The sequence below is a fragment of the Mixophyes fleayi genome, chromosome 2, assembly GCF_038048845.1.
Source record: "Mixophyes fleayi isolate aMixFle1 chromosome 2, aMixFle1.hap1, whole genome shotgun sequence".
Lineage (NCBI taxonomy): Eukaryota > Metazoa > Chordata > Amphibia > Anura > Limnodynastidae > Mixophyes > Mixophyes fleayi.
In genome coordinates, this window is record NC_134403.1 from 314,423,129 (window position 1) to 314,451,008 (window position 27,880).

Genomic DNA, 27,880 nt, shown 5'->3' on the forward strand with positions numbered 1-27,880 from the left:
CATATGCTTAATTATATGGAAATCTGGTGAGCCTGATGAACAGCCAGGCAAACAAGATCAAAACTCATGGATTTTTTTGTAAACTGCACATATTAAGTGATTTGTCTATTGTTTAGGTTTCTTTCTATAGTCTACATTTCTGTAGACTTCTAGTCAATATTTTATGGCATCTATTTCTAATCTGATCCAAAGTACAATTATGTGGTCTTAATATAGTGTCAACAGTTCTAATGGCCAGTTCTGGCTAGATAGAGAAAAAAAAGCATTTGCAGTCTACAAGTTGTGCAGCTTTTCTTATCAGCCTGCGAGAAATGATTATGTTGCAGGTAGTATTAGGAATTTGCTAGGTTGGTTAAACAGGAAACTGGGAACTTTGGAAATAGCTTTAAATTACATTTAAACATTCTAACACATTTTTATTTGCAATATTGCATTGATGAATGTAAATGTTTTTTAATTTGGTATTGACACCACATTACATATACAATTATAATAATACACTGTTGTATTTACATTGTTTGTTTCCAATTATATAAGTGCTAATGCACCGAATTCAGGCATTTCAATTTGATGACAATTATGAAAGTAATCTTTCTAGAATAAAGGGATTTTCCTTGTGTTGAACTACTGCAGATGTTCCTCTGATAAGGGGAATAGTGAATCAACATAGCATATTGCTACATGAAAAAGCTTTTTTGGAAATGTTAACATATCTGCCAGCCCAGGCATGCTTAGTGTGATCTGTCTCACTTACTTTTCAGAGTAATTTCGTCTATAATTTGGGATAACAATAACCTCCACTTTAGTTTATGGATGAGACTTCCTAGAAACAACATACAAATGTAATCATGAGACTTTGAGACACTGATGTTATATTGACTCACACCTGGTGTTGTTAATGTATTTCATAGCAGCAGTGAAACAAGTACATTTATGTGTAATCTACTTTTTACAAGGTAAATGAATTACCCCAGGACTTCTTAGTTAATTAATATGCAAGGGATTTCTAATGAAAACACATCTAGTACTGTTCATTTTTGTAAGCGCTTTACACACATTTGTGTTTTATTTGTTTCAAGTTTGTTTTCGGATTAGCATTTTCATTTTCTTAAATCTTGGTTACAGGGTAGGACTGTGACTAGGGAGCAGCCCTGGAAAGAAGAGCACACCAGCCCACACTGTTATGTAGGCCCATTCACTGGTTGGCTCATCATTGTGTTTATTTATTGCAGTAGTGTGTACTTACTACAACACAAAACGTGAGAGACTGACTGACAGTCTGATGCCCATTTAACAAAAGTTGGGGAACCCAGGCCAGCCCAAGAAAGCTCTCAAGCACTTTAGCCCTTCTGACAAATACCAGAGTCGCCAGTCAATGCCTGATTGTTTCCATTGCAGCATTATGTAGTTTCTGACAACTAGAATTACCTAAACACAACATTAAAATGTATATCAAGTGAAAGTTAATTCTGTCAATATCAAAATAGGCACTATAACATCTAACATGGATTTTACTTCCTTGCCCGATGTTTCTGTGGAGAGTGATTGTACAAACCGATATAGGTCTGGACCAGAGTAGCATCCAGTACTATAGAGTCAAATGTTATTGTATCCTCAAGCAACTGCTTCTATATCAGGGAACAACTGCTGTAAACAGAAGTATTGTTGTATTGTACATGCAGTGTAATGTTGTAGTATTGATAAACTAACCAAGACATTAGTACATAACACAAAATCGGTTATTTTCAGTGGTTTAATATTTTAGAAAATATTCCAACTATGAATATTTGCATAGTCTATAGCTTCATAAATACTGATTAAAAACGTTACAACACATAGAACCACAGCACTGTCCAAAATCTACATTTTACAAATGCAATGTTCTAAAGTGTGAAAACAATATAAAAGCTCACATCAATTCTGTTTTTTTGAAGAACTCATTATGATCAGGAATTTTACCATTAAAACACAGACCATCCTTGACTGACATAAGAGAAAATCTAATAATCTGATAAGTGAAATCTATCTGGCTATTTCACACTGTATGTTGTACAGTAAAAGTATCAAAACAGACTTCCTTTTTTTCTTCTGTGCAAATTACCTGCTGTAACATATTGCTTCTTTTCAACTTACTGTTTTCTTTATTGTTATACCTAAAGTAGCTTACAGCAATGTACAGATTATTTTAAGCAGATGTTTATATTCCTATATCTATCACATTATAGTCTCACTAGTTGCTCACAGAAATAATTTATCAATAACTTTTTTGTGTTAAACTTGTGAGCAGAAATATTACATAGAGCACTGGGACAATATGAATATTCTCACCTCTCATGTTTAAATTAAATATGGTATTTATTAACACATCGGGAGACTGAGGTAAACTTGTTCTGAAAGCTGCATATTGCATCAATTCCGCATTTTGAATAAATATTGATGTAAAATGTTTCCACGAATGTTAGAAAGTGGCTTTTGTTTCCACAAAACACCATACTATAAAGCCAGACATGGACAAAGATGACTCAATCGAAATTCAATGTGCACCATGGACACGTAGGAAAAAATGAGAAACAGACATTCTGTAAATGATTGCTCATAAAGGGAAAGACAATGGTAACCCAAAGAGGCATAAACCATGACTCTGCTTTCTTTTGCATACATTGGATTTAAAGCACTACCTATACTGTAAAATGGTAGTAATGTGCCCCTAGCAGGAGCTCTGGGGGCTGCTCTATGCAGCTATTTCTCCTGGGGTTCTGCTAGTCCTGTAATCCCACAGTCTCAGCTAAGGTGAGGAGCATGTTAGTTTTAGTAGCTGGTAGTGCAGCTTTAAGTGGATACAGTAAGACAGTAGCTGGGTTAAACTGCATAATTACTTATTATATATGGAATATTAATAATGAGCCCTGTAAACACAAATATATGTTAGAAACAGGTTGCAAACCCAATATGTTGTAAAAACACTAAAATACCTTATAAACAATAAAAACATACTATTATAAGTTTAAACAATTATTTATGTCAGCAATTGGGAGACTCGTTTTACAATTTCTGTATTTTGTTCCAGTGACAATATAAAATAACTATAATAGAAAAACATGTTATACAGTTTATTTCTAATAATACCTAATAAAAAAGGAAACACACATCTCTTAATAGAAATTCAAATCAACTACAACTCCGTCTGTCTTATAAACATTTGGTAGAATCTGGCTATTGTACAGTCCGACTTCCTGTCTCACTCTCCTAATTCTTCTTCTTTTACAAATTGCTCCTGTTTGCAGGCTACATCTACTAGGAGAGTGAGATCTGTAGAGAAACAGAAACATGTTAGTTGACTTATCTGCAAATTCTTGTTGGAGTCCAATGTCCTAGTAAGTGAAGCAATTCCTCAGATTTGCTAACATAATGAAGTATTTTATATAGAGAATGTAACTAAGGCAATATGTCATTGTGGATGGCAATTAAGCAGTTTAAAATATTCAACACATAAATGGTAGCAACATTTTTGGTTACCGGATCTGCGCCTCACTGTGTCTTACTGTCTGTAATTTCTGGCAGTATGCAGTTGCAATCTGTTAACTTGGGGTAGTAGGTGTCTCTAAATAGCAGGTATTGCCCAAGGCTAAACAAAGCCTTTAATCTTTTTCTCTGTAGCCTCAGATCCGTGCATTAGTGTGCACATCTCCTGTGATATGAAAGCAGTGACAGGTGACCACCTGGAAATGGGAGACTAAATGGTCTAACCATCAAGAGGGAGGATCATTGTCCAATTGTGGGCAAAATGTATGTGACATATGGCTGCTCAATACTTGCTTTGAGAAGCTGAATTACTTCCGGAACACAGGGCATGCTCAATAATAATCTGATCATTATCGGGCACGTTTTGGTGCCAAACATGCTGCAATAATAGGTATGTTAGGGCCAGCAGGTAGAAAGCAAGTCAGACAACCCTTGACACATGGTAAATATGCGGACATAGGGTCAGAGCAGGTGGCAACCAATCTCAATCCATGAACTGGCTACAGCAGTAACATAACACAGACAGTAAGTTATACCTAAGTAACATTAAAGAGACCTAACATAGCAAACCATGGGCTAATGTGTATGTATTTATGTATGCACTTATGGATCTGTCACCTTCAGACAGTGGAGGCACACATTTTGTGGACTGAACCAGTGTGCAGCTTTCAATTTGTCTGGAACCAGTGATACCACTGAGGCACTATCTGACTAGTATTTATGAGGCCTTACATATTCATAAGATGCTGTATCCCAGTGGAAAAATAAGCTATATTAATCTTCATGAATATTACAGTCATGGCCAAAAGTTTTGAGAATGACACAAGTATTGGTTTTCACAAAGTTTGCTGCTTCAGTGTTTTTAGACCTTTTTGTCCGATGTTGCTATTGTATACTGAAGTAAAATTACAACCATTTCATAAGTGTCAAAGGCTTTTATTGAAAATTACATTAAGTTTATGCAAAGAGTCAATATTTGCAGTGTTGACCCTTCTTTTTGAAGACCTCTGCAATTCGCCCTGGCATGCCGTCAATCAACTTCTGGGTCACATACTGACTGATGGTTGCCCATTCTTGCCTAATCAATGCTTGGAGTTTGTCAGAATTTGTGGGTTTTTGTTTGTCCAACTGCTTCTTGATGGGCTTAAGGTCTGGGGTGTTTCCTGGCCATGGACCCAAAATTTCGATGTTTTAATCCCCGAACCACTTGGTTATCACTTTTGCCTTATGGCAAGGTGCTCCATCATGCTGGAAAAGGCATTGTTCGTCACCAAACTGTTCTTAGATGGTTGGGAGAAGTTGCTCTTGGATGTTTTGGTACCATTTTTTATTCATGGCTGTGTTCTTAGGCAAAATTGTGAGTGAGTCCACTCCCTTGGCTGAGAAGCAACCCCACACATGAATGGTCTCAGAATGCTTTACTGTTGGCATGACACAGGACTGATGGTAGCGATCACCTTTCCTTCTCCGGACAAGTGTTTTTCCAGATGCCCCAAACAATCTGAAAGGGAATTCATCAGAGAAAATTACTTTACCCCAGTCCTCAGCAGTCCAATCCCGGTACCTTTAGCAGAATATCAGTCTGTCCCTGATGTTTTTCCTGGCTTCTTGCTGGCCTTCTTGACACCAGGCCATCCCCCAAAAGTCTTCGCCCCACTGTGTGTGCAGATGCATTCACACCTGCCTGCTGCAATTCCTGAGCAAGTTCTGCACTGGTGACCCGATCCCGCAGCTGAATCAACTTTAGGAGACGGTCCTGGCACTTGCTGGACTTTCTTGGGCTCCCTGAAGCCTTCTTCACAACTATTAAAACTCTCTCCTTGAAGTTCTTGATGATCCGATAAATGGTTGATTTAGGTGCAATCTTACAAGCAGCAATATCCTTTCCTAAGAAGCCCTTTTTGTGCAAAGCAATGATGACTGCACGTGTTTCCTTGCAGATAACCATGGTTAACAGAGGAAGAATGATTTCAAGCACCACCCTCCTTTTAAAGCTTCCAGTCTTTTATTCTAACTCAAATCAGCATGACAGAGTGATTTCCAGCCTTGTACTCGTCAATACTCTCGCCTGTGTTAACAAGGGAATCACTGACTTGATGTCAGCTGGTCCTTTTGTGGCAGAGCTGAAATGCAGTGGAAATGTTGTTTTTGGGATAAAGTTAATTGTCATGACAAAAAGGGCCTTAAAAATTAATTGCAATTCATCTGATCACTCTTCATGACATTCTAGAGTATATGCAAATTGCCATCATACAAACTGAGGCAGCAGACTTTGTGAAAAATAATATTTGTGTCATTCTCAAAACTTTTGACCATGACTGTAGTTTAGCACACAAAATGGATTCCTTGACTGTATGTCAAAGACAGGTTCACATTAAGCAAAAGTGTTTCCCTTTGTGTCACATGTGCGTGTGCTCCACTGCTGTGACAATTTATATCAGCATGGATGACTGCGATGTACAAACCTGTATGAATGTTAAAGGGCCACTACACCTAAAATGCAGGTTGGTTCACATACAAGAGCTAAAATCATATTCAGAAATAAATATGGACTATTTTCTGGAGATTATCAAGGTGGATATATATTTGTGATAAAGTTGTGAAGGGGGTGGCATAGTGTGGTGGGAGGATATTTTCCTAAACACAGCACGCTTCTTGTAAATAGTATTAATGAAGGACACTGCAGCCATCTTTTGCTGAAAATGACTGATAACAGAACAATAGTGTGCTAAATAGCTAATGTAAATGCAATGTTAAGTATCACAAGGTCTGTTAAGGTATGTGAAATCTACATATATGTTTGTGAAATGTACATAAAAGGGCTTGTATTTTAGGATTAGCAGCCGTAAGTAACAACTAGATCATTGTAGGTCAAATGGGGTGAGTGCCGAGCCTGTCGCCTACTTCTAGAAAAAAGTGCACTTCAAAAGTTATATATTCTGGCATGTATTCAGTAAAAATATCTACAACCAGATTATTCCTGTAGAAGTTTGTAAAACAAAATATTATCTTGGTTTTCACACACCTCTTAATAAGCCAGATTTTGATGGGACTGATATAATTTTGAGACCTTGGTAGAAGTGGTGCTCACTGAACTGAGTCAGACAACAGCAGGCCTTGTCAAATGTGTGGTCCTGTGCTATATATATTGTGACCCTCCATCTGGTAAATAAGTGATTTTACTCCTCCACTCTCTCTTCTCCCCCTCTATCTTTTTCTCTCTCCCTCCAGTTCGCCTTCCTCTACAACACCCCCATTTCAATTCCCCCACCCACACCCTCCTCTCCAATTAGCCAGGCAGTGGCTTCACTCCTTTGAAGAGCAGACCTGTGACAGCAAGTGGTGTTCTTGAATTTAATTGGTGTATATGTGAACAGCATATGTTGTATGAAATATAGATCAATTAATCTAGTGCATTCTGTGTTCCATACAACAGGAGAAACCACATGTCTAGATAAAACCCCTAGCCAGACAACACATAATAACCTTGTACTGAGCTATAATGCAAATACCATATCACATATCTAAAGTTCTGTCAAGGTGTGTGAACCTTTACATATATTTGGCAATGTTAATAGCATTTATTGCAATATAAGGTGACTTGTATTTTAAATTTTATGGTACTTTAATTAATGGATGCTCAAAATGTGCATAACATATCTAAGGCCCCGGGCCCAGACGGCTTCACCGCGGCCTACTATAAGAGATTTTCCCAGACCCTGGTCCCCCACCTCCGCACCCTGTTCAATGCTGTCTTGCAAGGAGCCCCATTCCATAAATCAATGTTGGAAGAATGTATAGCAGTTATACACAAGGAGGGGAAGGACCCTAGTGACTGTGCGAGCTACCGCCCTATATCCCTCCTCAATGTTGAGGTTAAGATTTATGCAACAATTCTAGCTGCTCGATTGAATGGTGTTCTTCTGGGTCTGATCCATTATGATCAGGTGGGATTTATTCCAGGTCGTCAAGCCAGAGGTAATACCCGCCGTGCAATAGATTTAATCCAAATAATAAACCAGAGGCGTCTCCCAGCTATGTTGCTCTCTTTGGACGCCGAGAAGGCATTCGACCAGATCTCGTGGGACTTTATGTTTCACGCTCTGAAAACGAATGGCTTCTCGGCTGAATTCTGACAGGGGTATCTGCTCTTTACAACTCTCCCACCGCTAGGATACTGGTTAATGGCTTGCTTTCTGACCCCCTCACCCTTTCTAATTGGACGAGACAGGGATGCCCCCTATCACCCTTATTTCTTGCATTGGTTATAGAGCCTTTGGCAGCAATGATTAGGCAGCTGGCTTTGGTAACAGGTGTGGAGGTGGGACCTCGGGAATTCAAGGTCTCCCTCTTTGCAGACGACATACTTCTTTATCTCAGGAATCCGAGACTCTCTACCCGCTCTATACAGGCTCATAGATGACTATGGTCTTCTCTCAGGCTATAAAATCAATTTTTCTAAATCTGAGGCCATGCTTCTCCACGCTCCGCATCCCCTTCGTACCAGCTTACAGGCCATTTTTGCCTTGCGCTGGCAGCCAAACAAGATCAAGTACTTTGGTGTTTTTATTACCTCTTCTTATGACCGACTATACCGAGAAAACTTTCCTTCCCTTTTAATTAGAATCAAAAAGGACCTAGAAAAATGGAGGAGCTATATCATATCGTGGCTGGGGAGGATCATTGCTGTTAAGATGAATTTGATCCCTAAACTACTCTACCTTTTTCAGACTCTCCAGGTGAGGTTGCCAGACCTTGTGTTTCGGGACTTGCACTCTTCTTTCCTCAAATTCGTCTGGCACGGTAGGCCCCCCTAGAATCTCAGTAGCAGTACTTAAGCAGCCCAGGGCTCGAGGAGGAAGAGGCTTTCCAGATGTTAAACTCTATTATCTGGCGGCACATTTGACCCAGGTTGCAGTTACTTATGTCCCATACCAGACTGTTGCGTGGGTGGATTTGGAAACCCATTTCGTGTCCTTCCTTGGCATCCCTCTGGGGCCTCTCCAGATTGGACAGGCCTCCAGGGGCCTCCACACTCCAATCTCTCAAATTTAGTTTGTCCGTATGGGACTCCTGCCGGCTCAAACACAAACTATCTTCCCTTATTTCCCCTCTAACCCCCCTCTGGAACAACCCAAATTTTCCTCCTGGGGATCAGTTGTGGCAATTTAAACACTGGATACACGCAGAGATATGCGTGGTCTCGGACCTGGTGGTCAATGGAACTTGGGCCTCTTTGTTAGATCTTCATCACAAGTTTGAACCCTTCCGTCCGCTTTTTTTGAGTATATCCAGGTCCGTCACTTTGCTATGTCCTTGCCCGCCTCTGACACTCTCAGGCCCCTCACTCTCTTTGAGCACATGTGTTTGCATTTCCCACTAACCAAGGGGATGATTTCGAGGGTTTATAATTGGCTACTAGAGATCACCTTCGACGTTCGGGGCCGGCGCGAATGGGAATGGGAGAGAGATTTGGGATCCCCCCCAGGCGAGTCTTGTTGGGAGGAGGTCAAGGAGGGGATTGCCAAGAGCTCAATATCCACACTTATTGTTACAACTCTGCCTATGTTTTGTATGTGGCAGCAGTACTTTTAATTCACCAGAGGTGCTGCTGTTCTGCTACTGAGCTTTGCACCATGCCTGTAGGGGTTAACCTTCTTGCCTTATTAGAACTGCACCTGTCTCACAGCTTCTAATACCTGCCTCAACCTGTGCTCAGTGCAGTTCATCGTTTTTACCAGGCTGCTGCTGGTCTCCAGTTTATCCCTGTTGCTGTTCTGCTTTGCTGCTGTTTGATCTCCTGTTGTGACCCTCTGCCTGATTACCGGACCCTGCTTGTTTACCTGTTGCCCTGACCTTTGCTTGATTACTGGACTATGCTTATTTTCTTGTTACCCGGACCTCTGACTGGCTATTGGATTTTGCTAGAACTCTTGTTGCCCTGATCCCTGCTTGGTCACTGGACTCCATTTGTCTGCTTCCCTGGACAGCCTAGTGCCTCCTGGACTGGGGTAACTCATTATTCTTGTCCCTGCTATTTAACTGTACCTGCCATTACCTGTTGCTCTGTGGACTTTCCTGTCATTTATTACACCTGTTCATATCTGTGGATTTGAGTTATACCTGTTTAGACTACTACCTGGAAATCTGCATATCCCACGAACTGAATCCCTGTTTATGTTTTTTGCGTGAATAAAGTCATTTGGTTTAATATACTTCTGTTGCTGCTTCCTGAATGCACTAGGAATCATAACACTTATTAAAGAAACTGCATAAAAACTGTACAATAGGTGGTATTATACCCCAGATAGATTCCCCACTGCCACTCCGAGCTGTTGGTGGGAATGTGGCCAGAGAGGCACGATGTTACATATATGGTGGACCTGCCCCCACATAGTCCCTTTTTGGAACATGGTCCTTGCTCTGATTAACTCCATATCTGAGCAACAGGTCACTAACGATCCCTGGTCGTTCCTTCTCTCTCGCCCTATTCCTGATGAAAGCGCCCCATCCAACAAGCTGAAATCTCACATACTGGCTGCTGCCAAATCCCTAATAGCTAAATATTGGAAAGACCCTAATCCTCCCTTCATGCAGACTGTACGAAATTACATCTGGCATATCGCAAGCATGGAGAGTATCACATGCTAACTTCACGATAAATCATATAACTTTGACAAGGTCCGGGCCCAGTGGTATTTACATGAAAGCCGTAGCTGCTTATCCTCTTTGGCTTCCCTACCGTCTAATGGGACATAGACTCTGGGCCGGCTCTGAATCCTCCAGGCTGGGTATCGTGCACCATCGGTAAGAGTCCCATTTGTGTTGACGTTTGTTTTTTTTTGTTTTTTTCTTACGGTCATTAATTCTGCTCATATTTTTCATTAGTAATAGCTATGGCAATGTATGTGCCTCTCCCCCCCCCCCCCCATCACTGATCTTATTCTCCTCTTTGTCCCCCCCGTTAGTAAAATTAAAATAAGAGGAGACATCTTGCTGACTTATAATCTTCTGTTTACTCTGTGGATTGTATTTTTTATGCTGTTTCCTCTTGTAATAAATAAAGAGTTTAAAAAAAAAAAAAAAAAAATGTGAATAACCATGTTAGCCATGTGTATTTTGGTGACTGTGCAATTTTGGATGCATGTGGTACCTTTCTTGTGTAGTGTAGTAATCGGTGCAAATGCACATAAAAAATGAATTGCACCACCAATTTTTGTAGTGGTGGAAATTCCCCCCAGTGTCAAGTTAACCAAATCCAATAGGCCAGTGTTTTCAGTTTCTGTCGCTGAAAAACATTTACATTTACCTGGTGACTTGTCCACTATTGACATTCCTCTTGTTTCAATCACATCTTCATCTTTTGCTAATTTAATCACAGAAGGGACATCACAAACAAGCAACTCCATTTCCTCAACAGCCAAAGTTTTATCTGAGGAAGTATTCAGATCAACCTACAGATTGCAAAATAGTCAAGTTATCTAAATCTGTAATCTTAAAATATGATAAAGTTTGAAAACAGAGATATAGTCATACGCCTGATACATATATATATATATATATATATGTATATATATATAAAAGTTACTTACTATTGAGTGATTGTTATGGGGAGGATAATCATAATTTGAAGTCTGTGGCATGTGGCAAGCAACTGACTGGTCAGATGCTAGTGGTGCATAGGTGGTGCTGTCCGTATTTACAGACACTAAGGATTCCAAGTGATTTTCATGACTATAAGAACTATAAGAACTTCCATCGTTTCCTGAGAAAAGTGTCCCTGCAGCATTCTGATTCTTTAAAGGTGGTGATGATGGCTGTACTGGATCTTCTTCTTCATCTAGCTTCACTATTTCCAGCTGAGGAGAAGACTGCAGCTCATCCACAAACTGGAAAACATCCTCCAAATTCACCTCATCTTTCTTGAACTCATCTGAATCACTAGATGGCCAGTTTGCATGGAAAAATTCCATAGGGAAAGGAGACTGCATTGGAAGCGGGTTCTGCACATTGGAGAGAAAAAAATATGAAGACACTGAACAGTGCACAGTAATATGAAATGAATACAAAAAAAGTCTTTAAAGTGGAGTAAAGTAAGGGAATGGAAACAGGGATAAAGAAACTTCGTGAACGCTTCCATTTCACTTAGCAGTGTCTATCAGAGGCATTAAACGTTTGTAAATGTCTTGCCAGTTTTCTTGGTTTCAATATTGATATAGCTGATAAAAGTGCTAAGTTTTTTTTATTTTACTGTACTGTGCATGGGGTAATTATTTAATAAAAATAAACTTACTGATCTTGGGGTTGTTTTCAGCAGCTTTGGAGATGCTGTAGGTTGGTCTAGTCCTGAAAATATTCTAATACTCTGATTGACTACAGGTTGGTCTAAACCTGTAAATGTTCCAATACATTGCTTATATTGGAACTAATTGTTGTTGGATTACTACATTTACACTTACTGACTATTTCTGTAGGAGTGTATGCATAGGAAACCAACACGATTTAGAAATCAGCTGATTAATACTTCCCACCATGTATTATATAATAAAATCTGAATAGAGAAACCCTTTAAATTAAGTGATGATATTGTGGAAAGCTGTAAGAAAATAATAAAGGCTAGCAGCAGGCAAACAGGCAGTAAGAGAGAGAGAGACTTAGTTCTCCCATTTGTAATCTACACACTCCAACACTATATACTCATGAGAGGGAGGGGGAGCGGGTACTATTTCTCCGGGTCCGGACATGCCAGGGGGCCCAGGCCCTTACTGCCAAATTTTTTTAAATTTTATATTCCAATGAATTTTTTCTGTTCTCCTTACTCACGTGATCGCGGCGACGGCGTCCCTCCTCTCTGCTCCGCTCACACTGAATATTGGACGTGACGTCATCCAGTCACGCCCGACATTCAGTGAGAAGCAGCTTAGAGAGGACCAAGCAGTAAGAAAGAAGAGATAGAAGAGAGAAGAGAGAAGAAAGAAGAGATGAAAAAAGCAAATTTAAGGTAAGTAAAGGAGCGGAGCGGAGAGGGACAGAGTGATAAGGGGTGAGAGAGGCACAGAGTGACAAGGGGTGAGAGAGGCACAGAGTGACAAGGGTTGAGAGAGGCACAGAGTGATAAAAGAAAGGGGTGAGAGAGGCACAGAGTGATATAAGAAAGGGGAGAGAGAGGCACAGAGTGATAAAAGAAAGGGGTGAGAGGCACAGTGTGATGAAGAAGGGGGGTAGGCAGCATGGAGGGTGCAGTGTGATCATAAGGGGGCACAGCGTGGTTGTGATGAAGGGGCACAGAAATGTGTATGTGATGGCACAGGGGGCTTGTGGCAATGTAGTGTGTGTGAAGTAGGTGGTGGCTAATTAATGGGTGCTATTTTGTTTGTGGGGTGATGGTGGGGTAATTTAATAGTGGGGACTATTAATTTAAGATGTGATAGTTTGGGGGCTATTGAATGTGGGGATGAGTTTGGTGAGAATGAGGTCTCTTTATTAAATGTGAGTATGAATTATTTAATGGCAGTGATGGTTGCGGGAAATAGGTATATTTCTGAAATGTAAATACTATTAATTTATTGCTGGGGCTGTTTGCAGGGAGGGAAATAGGCTTATTTATTAAATGTGAATACTATTATTTTAATGGGGCTGGAGGAAGGCCTAATTATTACTTGTGGGTGCTATTGATTTAATGGGGGGCTGGCTGTAATTTTCTAAATGTACCCATTTTTTTCTTCAAATATGGCCCCCAACATTCCAGGATCCAGACAAGCCGCAACTAAAGAAAGCAGCAGCCTGTCACACACCGCTCTCCGGGTATCTCCAACCGAGCCTCTAAACACTGACTCTCAATTTAATTCTCCTCATTGTACAGACTGTCAGCAATGGTTTGTACCTGTGCTTACTTCACCTGTGTTTGGCCTGTTCAGCCATTGGTCAGCCTCCCGTTATAAGGCTCCTCCTTTCACCTTTTCTTTGTTGGTTCTTCAAATCTACACCAGGCCTGTTCCAGCATCCTCTCTCCATTGTGATCAATGCCGCTACCTACTCTGCATGCACCGCTGACTACTGCTGATCTGTTCCACATCCCTGTGGTAAGCCGCGGCTCACCGTCTGCTGCATACCTGAATATCGCTGATCTCTGCTCACCTGTTCCACTCGTTACTGGTAACCACTGTGATCAACGCCCGCTGCCTACTCTGCATGCACCGCTGACTACTGCTGATTTGTTCCACATCCCTGTGGTAAGCCGTGGCTCACCATCTGCTGCATACCTGGATATCGCTGATCTCTGCTCACTTGCTCCTTTCGTTACTGGTATCAACGCCCGCTACCAACTCTGCATGCTGACTACTGCTGATCTGTTTCACATCTCAGCCGTGGTTCACCGTCTGCTGCATGCCTGGATATCGCTGATCTCTGCTTACCTTGTCCACTCGTTAGTGGTAATCTCCGTAATCAACACCCGCTACTTACTCTGCACGCACCGCTGACCTCCGCTGATTGTTTCCACATCTCCGTGGTAATAGCTGTGGCTCATTGTCTGCTGCATATCTGGATACCGTTGATCTCTGTTCATCTGTTCCACTCGTCAGTGGTAATCACTGTGATCAACGCCTGCTACTTACCCTGCATGCACCCTGACTACTGCTGATTCATTCCACATCCCTGTGGTAAGCTGTGGCTCATTGTCTGCTGCATACTTGGATATTGTTGATCTCTGCTCACCTTGTCCATTCGTTAGTGATAATCGTTGTGACCAACACCCGTTACTTACTCTGCACACACTGCTGACCTCCGCTGATCGTTTCCACCTCTCCGTGGTAATAGCTGTGGCTCATCATCTGCATACCTCATACTTTATTGAACGCTGCATAGATGTTTCACTCCTTAGTGGTATTTGTGGTGATCAACGCTCATTATGAATTTTGCCTGCACTGCTGAACTTTGCCGATTGTTTCCACTCTCCAGTATAACAGCATGGGGTCCATCATTTGCACTACACTCTCTGTCCCATTGAACTTTGCATTTATGTTCCACTCTTTAGTGGTAATTGTCAACAACACCACCATCTCCTCTGTCACACAACTCCGCTGCCTAGGTGTCACCCTTGACTCCTCTCTCTCTTTTGCCCGCCACATTCATTCCCTTGCCCAGTCCTGTCGCTTCCAACTACGCAACATCGACGCGCATCCGTCCCTTCCTCTCTCAGGATGCCACCAAAACTATCATCCACGCACTCATCATCTCCCGCCTGGATTATTGCAACCTTCTCCTCACTGGCCTCCCCCACTCCCATCTTTCTCCCCTCCGCTCTATACTCAACGCGGCTGCAAGACTCATCTTCCTCTCACGCCTCTCCTCCTCTGCCTCACCCTACACTGGCTTCCCTTCCCCTACAGAATTCTCTTCAAGCTCCTCAGCACCACTTACAAGGCTCTCTCCCACTTTACTGCCCCCTATATCTCTAACCTCCTCTCCATACACACTCCGGCCCGCTCCCTGCGCTCAGCCAATGACCGCCGCCTCTCCTCCTCTCTTATCACTTCTTCCCACTCCAGAATCCAAGACTTTTCCCGTGCAGCCCCCCTTCACTGGAATGACCTCCCTCGTTCCATCCTTCTCTCTTCTACTTTGTGCTGCTTCAAACGTGCACTAAAAACTTACCTCTTCCGCATAGCCTACCAACCATCTACTTAACCCCTCACCTCCACTACTTGCTCTCCCTTCTCTCTTCTGGCTCCAATTGTGCCTGATTCTGTCTACCCTCCTTTAGGATGTAAGCTCAAATGAGCAGGGCCCTCTTCCCTCCTATCTCCTCACCTGTTCTTCTGCTCCGTGCTTATTGCAGCAGCCTGCCTGGAGTTTCTGAAGTATTGGTATTTTTGTTTATTGTTCTGTACTGTTTCACCCTGTATAGTCTACTGTTTGTACTGTGTACGGCGCTGCGGAAATCTTGTGGCGCCTAACAAATAAATGATAATAATAATAATAATAATAATTGCTACGATCATCATCTGCATTTGCTATTGGTACTGTATCTCTCTGTTTGCTGCCTAACTGTTTCTCTAATCTGTGTCACTGGGAACTTCCCTGGAGGGCCGCGACCTGCAGGGTGGAAGCCGTTGAAGCCCAAATTCCCTTGTGGGAATTCCTGGTGAATACCTTCTATCCTGTTAGCCTCCGCGCCTCTACGGAAGTCTAGCCAATACCAGTTAAGACAGCAGGATCTAACTCATTCTTCGTGTACAAATCTGACACAGCCACAGGTGGTAAAAGTGAGAAGAACAGGTAGGACAGTGTGTGAAATGTTCTAATTCTAGTGGGACAATCCCGATTTTTGGTGACTGTTCTGCCCAATCTAGGGGGCAGGCCAAGACTGTGAACTGTTTATGTACACACTGCATTCTTTCTATACTACACTATGGTGCTAGATGTCCTGAAAGTCAGGGGTGCTGGGACATATGTCATGCTCCGGCAAGCGGGCACTGCACCATTTGGTCAATGGTGTACATAACAATGCAGGGTTTTTTTTTGTGTAGGAGGGTGGCGTAGCACTTTTCACCTGATAGGCACGCCCCAATTATGCATAGCTACGCCCCAAATAGTATGACCACACCCACATACACTTTGGGGGCCACATGAAGTTGTTGTACCAGGGCCCTGAATTCCTCTTGTCAGCCCTGCTCATAAGCACCATCCACACTTCTAGCCATTATTATTCACCAGGTTCCTTTTTACTATCAGAAAAGGTTGTATGAACGGTTAACTGCATGTGGGAATCAGCTATTAGAGAATCAAAATAAAGACTAAATATAGTAAACTACAGCCAGAGAACCATGGCAAAGAACCATATTTACTCTGCGGTCTTCTGTGCCCCTATACAGCTTGTTTTTTTTTAATGAAAAATCCAACAATTTATCATAAGCGATATTGACACATGATAAAAGACACATAAAACCCGCAAACTTCAAATCCATACATCTGATTTTCATAAACCTGCTTAATTGTGCTAACCTGAAAATAACTACAATGCTGGTATGAGGAGACAGCAGGACTGGAGCAGCCGGTCAGATGATCCATGTGAGCTGGTGGTGAGCAGCACTGGAGAAGGGCTAGATGAAAAAACAACAAACACCAGCTGTAAAAAAATTACCCAATCAAATATGCAAAATCAAAAAGATCCCTAAATATAGAAGCACATTTATAAGAAAAGAGAAACATTTGAAAAATCTTTAAAGAACACCTTTTACTTTTTAGATATATTGATTTTTACATAGTATATTGCAATGTGCAAATATGAGAAATATAGATTTCCTGTTCTCCCTCCAATTAGAAGATCATAGAAAACAAGTTAACCCGTGCATAATACTCATGCATTCTAGTCAAATCAAGCTACTTAAGGTCTTAAAAAGGTTCTTGTCATGAATTTGGGGCTAAGCCAGGCCTCCTCAGGGGAAGAGCGTTACTTCCCGACGTAAGTGCCCTTTTTTAACGTGGTTTTGTCCACATGTTACCACCTCATCATTCTTCTCCATCACCTCATCCTTCATCTTCATCGCCACATCCTTAATCTCCATCGTCTTACTGTTCTAAAACCTCTCGATACACAACGTTTCTGCTAAACACCTTATCGCTGTGCTCAATCAGTCTTCCTTGAAGGGCAGTATTCATAACCTGCACTTTCACATCACTGCTTCTCCGTACTCGTGAAAATGTGACATACAATTGTCCATGACCAAACACAGGCTCTGGTAAATAAATACCCACACGGTCAAGAGTTTGAGCCCTCAACTCGTAAATTTAGCCTTTACTACCCCTCCCACGAGGGGAAGGGGGGATGATGGAAGTTAACTGACTTTGCTATTATAATTTTTTTGTCAAATAATGTCAGTATACCAAATTTCAGGTCAATTGGATGAGCCCTTTCTGAGAAAAGTTTTTTCCACACACACACACACACACACACACACACACACACACACACTAACACACGCCGCTAGGCTTATATATATTAGATAGCTTGTACTGTAAACAAGTGCCCTAATTTGGTTAGTTGGGGAACATACAGCTTTATGCAGCTTACTTTGTTCAGTTCCTCTGCCTTGTGGGTGTTCACTAGGCAAGGTAGCTGTGATGTAGAGAGCTAGCCAACCGAAGGAGAGCATAATAATGTATACTGATTTACTCTCAAGTCAAATAAGGGAATATGCAGATGGCGCATGCAGGGAATGCAAACATAAACTTTTTCTTTATTTATACATAGTTCAAAATGCTCTACTTAAAACTACATTTATCTAAAAAAAAAGTTACAAGCCCTCTTTAATGTGTAAACTATTGTGCTAAAGTTTATTTACTCCAGTATCTGCCATTGAAAGCCTTCTTGTTAGGTGAGTATAAAATATTCATCTCTCCAGTCCAGATACACACTTGCGACAGGCACTTCCTTCTCCAGTCCATCTGCCACAATAACTTTGGCAATGCGACCCTGCAATAGTGCATTAGGATCAATAAGATGGGGGCTCACTACAGTGATTGAGGCTCCTGAATCTTTAAGTTCTTCTCCCTGCAGGGGTCCCACTTGGACCGGCTGCAGGTTCCTCCACATGTTTTTGGGGGGCTCTTTTGGACAAACAAGTGACTCTCTCCGCTGAGTCACCTTCAGGCACTCCACACTCCATTGGGCTGGCAGGGGTGGAAACAGTCTCTACTGGCTCACCTTCGCCAGTTAAGCAAGTCAGCCGGGACTCAGGACTCGGATTAGGGGCACGAGTCTTGGGTGCTAAAGCTGTGGGACAGTCCATCCTTAAATGATGGGTTTTCCCGCAATAGTAGCACTTCTTCTCCAGACTGGGCTCCGGTGGTCTCCAATAACTCCCAGGGACAGGACGGGGTGGTGGCTGGCAAATGGTACCCAAAAGGTTAGGTGCTTGCTTTTGGGGGTGAGTAGAATTTGGTGTCGGCTGTTAACCTGGCACTTCTGCCAGTGTGACCTCACTGCCACATACTGATCCGCCAGCTGGGTGGCTGCTTCCAGTGTGCCTGGCTTCTGGTCCAGCACCCATTCTGTCACCTCTGGTGCGCACAGGCGGTGAAACTGTTCTTGGCACATTAAGTTGATTACCTCCTCCATGGACCATTTAAGGAGTGTCCTTTTCACTATATCATAGTCTGCACAGTCCTCTGTGGACACCCCATGGTAGGCCTCCACTGCACACCCTTGCAGTGTGGGCACCAGATGCTTAACCCATTCCTCTCTGGGTACAGAGTGTTGCCTGCAAGTCCTTTCAAATACCTGCAGATGCTCATCAATATTCCCAACACAATCCTCAAATTTAGGGCAAGGTAGAGATGACAGTCCTGATCCTCTAGGGGGCGCCTCCTCCATGGGCTGCATGGCTGGTGCCCTACCCTCTTGGCGCCATGCCTCGATGACCTGTGCCCGCTCAGCTGCAGATGTGTTGTCCCCTAAGGCTGCCAGCTGGATATTTAGCCCGGCACCCCTGTGCTCACCATAGGACAGAGGGGCTAGTTGTGCGGGTATAGTCTGTTGTGTAGATGTTGCTGCTGTCTGGGGGTCTGGTTCACCTCGTTCCTGGTCGTCAACTGGGCCGCTGCCTTGGCCACTGACACAATCAGTTTCCTCCACCTGGGTACCATGCTGTTGGTGCCATTGTTTCAGCAACTCTCTCATCTCCGCCCTATTCGGTGAATGGTTGATGTCAATGCCCTTGGCACTGCACAGAGTCTCAAGATCCTGTACGTTCTCCTGGCTGCAGTTATTCCTCTCATGAATAACTCGGCTCTCCTGACTGGTGCACGAAAAGCCACTTGGGGTTATCCCACCGCTTACCACCAGAAATCTGTCACATGATGGACTGTCTGCTGTTGTTGGGAACCGGCTGGGCTTATTTTTGCCACCGTTCCGTTATCCCAAAACGACCCCTCTCACCGCAGTAGGAGGGGCTTACAAGTGCTGCCACCACTGGACTCCTGTACCTGCTACATAAACATGTATTCATCAACAGATGTATCTTTACATCCGATCCTTGTTAAATATGGGCGGGGGTATGCCCTGATTTTATTTATGTTCATTTTGTGTTCCTTGATGAATGAGGACCAGTATAGCTGCATATGTGGACATATTAAATTATTATAATTACATGGACTGGGAGCATTTCAGCTGCCTGGAAATTCCCTTTTAGGCCAGACATACTGATTAAAATACAAAGAAAATTGGCTGCACAGCCATCTGTAGCGATGCACAAGCACTTGTACTGGCTCTTCTTTTTGATTTGTTGGCTTTTCTAGAGCAAGACATATATAATTTTAGCCATATATACAGTATATAGTTCTTAAAGAGTATTCATGTACATTACATATACATTTTTTAAATAAAGGTGAAAGCTGGAAACCGTTTGTCAAAATTCTGCATCTGAATTAAGCAACCGTTTTACTGTGTATGTCCAAAATCCCAAGTATTTCATTTTTACATTAATCAGTGTATCTACAAATTGTTTCAAGGTCATTTTACTAAAATTTATTGAATGTGTGGGCTGGTTTGCACAGCAAAATACTGTACTTTTCATAAGTTTTATCTGTGTAATACACCAAAAAACTGATCTGCTTAAATCACTAACTATTCTATTTCACTATTCTAATCACTAACCATTCTCCTCCACTTCACATTGTTATTGCTCTGCCACTGCTCTTCTCCTTTTACATTGTCCACATTGCTTTCATTGGTTTCACTGCTTTGTCTCCGCTTCTAATTTGATCTGTTCCACTTCGGACTCCCTACTGCTGCCCTCCTCTCTGTACTTCTCCCCCTCACCTCCCTGCTTCCTCCAGCCGTTCTCTTATTCCCCTGTCTGTCATCATGCCGCCTCGCTCCTTTCCTATACCCATCCTCTCCCCCAGCCCCTGCCAAGGGCCCACATCTCTCTATCCTATCTCTCACCCCCCTTCTTGCTCCATCAACCCTGACAATCTCATCCATATCTCCTCTTTTTCGTCCCTCCCTTTTTCGTGTGCCCTCTGGAACTTCAGGTCTGTCTGTAACAAACTGTCCTCCATTCACGACCTCTTCATCTCTAACTCTCTTAATCTTCTTGCCATAACTGAAACCTGGCTCACTTCTTTTGATACTGCCTCTCCTGCCGCTCTCTCCTATGGGAACCTCTCTTTCACCCACTCCACCAGACCAGACGAGCGTCCAGGAGGGGAAGTGGGCCTCCTCCTATCCCCTAACTGCACTTTTCGGGTCATACCTACTTTACCTTCCCTCTCCTTCTCCTCCTTTGAAGTCCACTCCATTCGGCTCTTCTCCCCCATCCACCTCTGTGTCTCCGTCATCTACCGTCCCCCTGGCCCTACCTCTCTTTTTCTCGACAACTTCGCCGCCTGGCTCCCCCACTATCTTTCCTCTGACCTGCCCTCCATTATACTGGGTGACTTCAACATCCCTGTTGACAACTGTACTGACCCTGCCACCATAAAACTTCTCACTCTTTCCTTCTCCCTTGGCCTCACTCAGTGGACCTCCTCCCCTACCCACTGTCTTGGTCACTCCCTCGACCTTGTCTTCTCTCACCTCTGTGATCTCTCTGACTTCTCCAACTCTCCCTTCCCACTCTCTGACCACCATCTCCTCTCCTTCTCTCTGTCCTCCTCCCCTTCTCCCACCTCGCCTAAAGCCACCCTCACCAGGCGCAACCTTGACGCTATTGACCCCATCTCCTTCTCTGCCTCTCTTGAAACTCTCCTATCACCCCTTCCCTCTCTGGCCTGCCCTGATCAGGCGTCCTCTCTCTACAACCAATCCCTCACTACTGCCCTGGACACCGTCGCCCCGGCCTCTTCTATCCGCCGTCGTCGCCTTACTCCCCAACCCTGGCACTCCAAACTCACCTGCTCCCTCCAAAAGTGCTCTTGTACAGCTGAACGCCTCTGGAGGAAATCTCGTTCCCTGGCTGACTTCCTTCACTTCAAATTCATCCTCCCCTATTTCTGCTCTGCCCTGTCCCTCGCTAAACAATCCTTCTTCAAGTCGCTCATCTCTTCTCAGTCCTCCAACCCCCACTGCCTCTTTGCCACATTCAACTCCCTCCTCTCCCCCCCTCCCACTGTCCCGCCTTCCCTCTCGGCGTCTGACTTCGCCTCCTTTTTCTCCTCCAAAATTGAAGCCATCAGACGCAACACCTCCTCCTCCCACCACTCTCCCCCCATCCCCACCGCTTCACCTCCCGCCATCAACCAGCTGTGGTCCTCCTTCATCCCCACATCAGATGAAGAAGTTCGCTCCCTTATTCTTTCCTCTCCACCCTCTACCTGTCCTCTTGATCCCATCCCCTCCCACCTCCTTCGCTCTCTCTCTCCTACTGCCTGCTCCTACCTCGCACACCTCTTCAACCTATCACTCTCCTCTGGCGTTGTCCCATCCTCATTCAAACATGCTCTTACCTGCCCTATCCTTAAGAAACCCAATCTTGACCCCACCTCTCTTGCTAACTACCGCCCTATCTCTCTTCTTCCATATGCCTCCAAATTACTTTAGCGGATTGTCTGCAGCCGCCTCACCAGACACCTCTCTGACAACTCCCTCCTTGACCCTCTCCAAACCGGCTACCGCCCCCTCCACTCCACTGAAACAGCCCTGGCTAAAGTTACTGATGATCTCCTATCAGCCAAATCCAAGGGTCACTACTCCATACTCATCCTCCTTGACCTCTCCGCAGCCTTCGACACCGTGGATCATCCCCTCCTACTGCAAACTCTTCTTTCACTCGGCCTCTCTGGCTCTGTCCATGCCTGGTTCACCTCATACCTTGCTAATCGCTCCTTCTCCGTATCCACGTCTGGTTCTTCCTCCACCCCCTCCCCTCTCCCTGTTGGAGTCCCTCAGGGCTCTGTTCTTGGCCCTTTACTCTTTTCGCTCTATACTTCCTCCCTTGGGGCTCTCATCTCCTCTTTCGGTCTTCAGTATCACCTATATGCTGATGATATTCAACTCTACATCTCTTCTCCTGATCTTTTCTCCTCCCTCCTCTCTCGTGTAACTGACTGCCTCTCAGCCATCTCATCCTGGATGTCCTCTCGCTTTCTTAAAATTAACATCTCCAAAACCGAACTCATTGTCTTTCCCCCACCCAGGCTCCCTTCTCACCATGACCTCTCTATCGTTGTTAACAACTCCACTATCTCCTCTGTCACCCAACTCCGCTGCCTAGGTGTCACTCTCAACTCCTCTCTCTCTTTTGCCCCCCACATTCAATCCCTTGCCCAAGCCTGTCGCTTCCAACTCCGTAACATTGCCCGCATCCGTCCCTTCCTCTCTCAAGATGCCACCAAAACTATCATCCATGCCCTCATCATCTCCCGTCTCGACTACTGCAACCTCCTTCTTTCTGGCCTCCCCTGCTCCCACCTTGTCCCCCTCCGCTCTATACTCAATGCGGCTGCGAGACTCATCTTCCTCTCACGCCGCTCCTCCTCTGCCTCCCCTCTCTGTCTTTCCTTACACTGGCTCCCCTTCCCCTACAGAATCCTTTTCAAACTCCTCACCACCACTTACAAGGCTCTCTCTCAGTCTACTGCCCCTTACATCTCTAACCTCCTTCTTATTCACACTCCCGCCCGCTCCCTGCGCTCGGCCACTGATCGCCGCCTCTCCTCCACTCTGATCACCTCTTCCCACTCTAGAATCCAAGACTTCTCCCGTGCTGCCCCCCTTCACTGGAACTACCTCCCTCGCTCCATTCGTCTCTCACCCAATCTGTGCTCCTTCAAGCGGGCACTTAAAACTCACCTGTTCCTTAAGGCCTACCAACCATCCACTTAACCTCTCACCTCTTCTGGTTCTCCCCTGCCCCCTTTCTCTCTCCCCGTTGCTTCACTGGCTCCCTTTTGTGCCTGACTTTGTTTACCCTCCCTTAGGATGTAAGCTCGAATGAGCAGGGCCCTCTTCCCTCCTGTCTCCATACCTGTTCTTCTGCTCCATGTCTACTGTATCTGCCTGCTTGGAGTTTCTGAAGTACTGGTACTTTGTGTTTATTGTCCTGTACTGTTTTACCCTGTATAGTCTACTGTTTGTACCATGTACGGCGCTGCGGAAACCTTGTGGCGCCTAACAAATAAACGATAATAATAATAATAATAATAATAATATTTCAGAACACAGAGAACAGCATTGGAATGTTATCCCTTTCCAGTAGTGCTTGTACGCATTTCTAAGTGAACATAGCTATGTCATAAAAACGTGTACAATGCACATTACTGTTTACATGCACAACATTTGGATTATGGTATATGGCAACATTTATAACTTAAGGGTTGTTTCATCTATTAATAATTTGTTTTAAAATGAAAAACATACTATGATAATCAGGGATCTTTTTCAGTTCTTACAAGTGTATTTTGCTGTGAATTTTAGATATGCAAACTCCCTTTAGGTTATCTCTCACACAAAACAATACAGAACAGTTTCACTTTATGGAGTATATCCTTGTTGCGTTAAATATTACTACTGACAACAAGAGTGCAACTTTATTATCACATTTTCTCTTAGTGTACATCTTAAGAAAAAGTATTGTTTTTGTTTTCTGTCCAGAGAGGGAATCAATAAAATTAAACCTAAGCCTCTGTAAAATGAGTTAATCTGGTTAACAGTGTAATTTATAAATACCTGTTTGTGACAAAAGCTTTGTAATAATTATCAATGCAAAAGTGTATGGTATATGTATGGTAGTGTATTTTGTGCAATATGTGAAAGATATGTGGGTGGAGCTGTGCCCTATGATACAGGTATAACGGGTAAATGAACATTAAACAGTTACGCTATTTAGTCAAAGAAGGTGACAAAAATCAGAATACCTGGGAAACCAAAAATATGTATTATTGGGGCATAAAAGCTTACATATTAAGCTATTACACATTTAAACGGACAGCTATCACAACTAATATGTCCAATTTACCTTTTGGAAGGAATTAGAAGTCAATGTATTATTTATTAATTTTGGATAGTGATGTAATCATATAGGGGCATATTCAATTGACGGCGGGATCGCCGAAAATCCCGCGCTCCAAAAATATTACCGTTAATACGGTAATATCTCGCTGGATTACAGCTCGCAGCTCCCTGAGCTGCGAGCTGAAATCCAGCGGGTAAATTACCGTATTAACGGTTTTCTCGCGCAGGATTACCGTAATAACGGTAATATTTTTGGAGCGCGGGATTTTTGGCGATCCCGCCGTCAATTGAATATGCCCCATAATGTTGTTCTCATAATATTCACATTATTTTATTTTACAATGCTGTGATGTGATCATTAGAACTAGTTGTGTATTATCATAAAATACCCACACTGTAAATTTTAAGTTTATAAACCCAGAATTCCTTGTTGACTTCTAATATCCTTGAACAAAGTGGGAGTACAGTTTCTGTTTATAATACATTCTAATGATTATTGTTGTATACTTTTTATGATAACAGAGTCCACATAAAACATCAACTTACTAATCCTATTAGGGAGTCCATGGAGCATAACTCACCTGGTGGATAATATGCCCGAGCGTACTGCGCTGTGGGTGGAACATAGCTGCTATATTGCTGCACAACTCCTGACATGCCAGAATGACCTTGTTGGACATGCAGCGAAGTAGCACCAGGCTGCAGTGTGTAGGTGACATCTGTTGGGAACCGTTGCAGGACAGGGAAAATTATCCCTTTTTGTGGGAAAGATGATGGAGGATCTAACTGCCCTTGGAACCGACCCAATGAATTTGGCCATGTCCTTTGAGGGTTTGGAGTGCGATGAAACTCATTTAAAGGAAAAGCAATATGACTGTGGGATGCAGGATTGACATAGTGATATGGAGAAAAGTTTTCACGTCTGAAAGCACGGTGGATTTGTTCAATAGACATTGGACCTACACATGAGAAAAGGCACATTTGAAACACATTTGAAACACTATAACAAATTGAAATCATTCCACTGTCTTAACCTAAAATAATTATCATCCCTTCTGTCCCCGCTCAGTATCTAGACGAGTAACTATAAAAATTGCTACTTGTTATCTATGCGAGTAGATTTATGTGATTACAAAAGACAGTAAGTCAGTGTGCAAGATCAGGAAAAGCCTTCTTAAAGAAAATATATACTTGTAGCTAGTTTACAAGTACTAACAATATCACACAGAACCAGAGAATGAAGGATGTCATTTTTGCCCCATAAATTGTGGGTAGAAACATGCAAATAACTTCCTATTTATCTTTTTTCAACTATGTCTATGGAACTGCCATTTTGACAGCATGATTGTACTTTTGATCCAGGTATTTGAATGGTGATGACTTAACATCAGAGTGAGTTCATATTTTTGGTGATCATCGAAAAGGACAAAAATAGTTGTGCTCCCACTACATGTAATTTACCTAATTAGAATATGTCTTAAATAGCAAATTCAGATTAAATATTTTTAAAACTGTTGCGTTACTACTTCAACTAAAAAAAACCCCCCACTAAAAGTAAAATTATTATTATCTGTGTTACATCTATTTCACATTATGTAACAAAAACTCGATTCTTTAGATTGTAATTGTATTCTTATTGTATGGTGAAACCTGATTAAAAAAAAACAGAGATCAATATTTAGCAGACAGTTTTGATGACTGACAAAATGTATTAATTTTCAGTATCAGTAATTTATTTTTTTCCTATGTAAACAAATTACACCTTGATCAAATAAACCTGTCTTACCCTGGTTCTCTCCTTTACTCTGCTCTGCCAATGAGTTATTAAGCAATCGTTGGAAGCGATTTGGTGGTCTGGAGTTCACTGCAAGGCCAGCTGCCATCTTGGCTTTGTTAGTGCTGGTCAGTCTCTTTAAATTAACCAGCAGGTCTGGGTTTTCTTTGCGGAAATGTACATTGTAGAAATGATGAAGGTGACCATCTCCAACTCCCAGGTCCCCACCCGGATGATGGTGGCTAGGGCTACCATCAGATCCCATCACCACTTTCCTGAAGCCGTACAGATTGAGCTGGCGGATAAAGCTGGTAAAGTTTGAAGTCTTAAATAATTCAATGGCCTCATTCACTGCCTTTGGAGGGGAAAGTAGCTCAGACTCAAATAACTGTTGATCAATAATAACTCCTTCTCCACGTGAGTCCCAACAGATGGACTGGTAGTGTGGGCTATTCACGAGACGCCATAGTTTGGCTGGGAAATTATTGGGATTGATAGGTGTAGAGAGAAGGGATTCCTCTACATCCATTAGATGAGGTTAAATAAATTGCTGGATATTTTCAATTAGAAGAAAAATAAGATCAAGTCTGTTAAATCCTGCTATTTACCAGGACAGTGAGCAATATATATTGCTTGGAACTTCCTTGACAACCTCTCTTTTTAAAATATATAATTTATCATGACCTCCAAAGTACCTGATAAATCTATAGTATAGTAGATCCCTCTTAAAATATATGTTTTAATTCCTTTAAATGCAAATTATCATTCAGATACAATTAATCAAAGTGTTGACTCATTGTTAAAATAAACAAAACTCTTACTGCTTGTCTTTCCTTTATAAGTTTGTAAAGTGAACACTCAGGTGAATGCAATATTTTAATTGAGGTTAGGAGCACCAGGCCTTATGATAGCAAAATATTGCTATTGCTGCCAGCAGACCCAGACTCCGCCTGCCTGGCTGGGACAGTAGTCCGCCTGCCTGGCTGGGACAACACTCCCCTTACCACCAGGTTCTATCCTCCTTCACCCCTATTCCTTCCGATCGATGGAACAGTGTTCTTTCTCCAACTTCGCCCAGTTCCTTTCGATCGATGGAACCGTGTTCTTCCTCCCAGTTCGCCCTGTTCCTATCGATCGATGGAACCGTTACATAGATTCCCGAATAACAATTTTAATTTCCAAACCCCTGCCAATCAGGCCTCGAGTTTTCCAGCTGCCTCGCGTGCTGAACGCTGCGCAGGGGCGCGAGTCAGGTAACTGCATCCAACCGCCCCTGGGGTCGCCGGCGGCCGCCATCTAACCAATGCCCGCCGCCGCACCTAGTCTCCCACCAGCCAGGACGGAGCAGTCTCCAGTATTACGTAATATGACTTGTGGTGCTGAATATTCCTGGCGAGGAAAACTATCGCTAAGGTGGCCCTACAGCTTCTGAGGTTGCCAAGGTAGTCTGGGATTTGTAGTTCCGAAACTGCTGGGGAGCCACCAGTTACCTAATCCTCCGGTACAGAATGACAGTGAGTTGATAATATACAGGACAACAGCATTGCTGTCTCCCGTCAGTAACAGGGCCTGCCGAGAAGGCATCATAGGTGAGAAAAGCGCGGGAAGTGCAGCTTCGTCCAGGTAAT

General features: G+C 43.0%; 1 protein-coding gene and 1 long non-coding RNA gene across 2 annotated transcripts in view; one reads left to right on the forward strand and one right to left on the reverse strand.

Annotated features, from left to right (window-relative positions):
* Window positions 1-1,739: 1,739 nt before the first annotated feature.
* Window positions 1,740-27,846, reverse strand: HSF5 (heat shock transcription factor 5). The gene is made up of 6 exons (XM_075196608.1): window positions 26,265-27,846; window positions 25,060-25,437; window positions 16,528-16,625; window positions 11,115-11,525; window positions 10,832-10,976; window positions 1,740-3,309 (listed from the first exon to the last, which is right to left on the reverse strand). The coding sequence occupies exons 1-6, from the start codon at window positions 26,779-26,781 to the stop codon at window positions 3,239-3,241; spliced, it is 1,620 nt and encodes a 539-aa protein (XP_075052709.1). The 5' UTR covers window positions 26,782-27,846; the 3' UTR covers window positions 1,740-3,238.
* LOC142139199 (uncharacterized) overlaps window positions 27,216-27,880 on the forward strand; it is a 32,215-nt gene continuing 31,550 nt past the window's right edge. The window contains exon 1 of the long non-coding RNA XR_012688176.1: window positions 27,216-27,875. This is a non-coding gene — a long non-coding RNA (uncharacterized LOC142139199). The remainder of the gene's footprint in view (window positions 27,876-27,880) is intronic.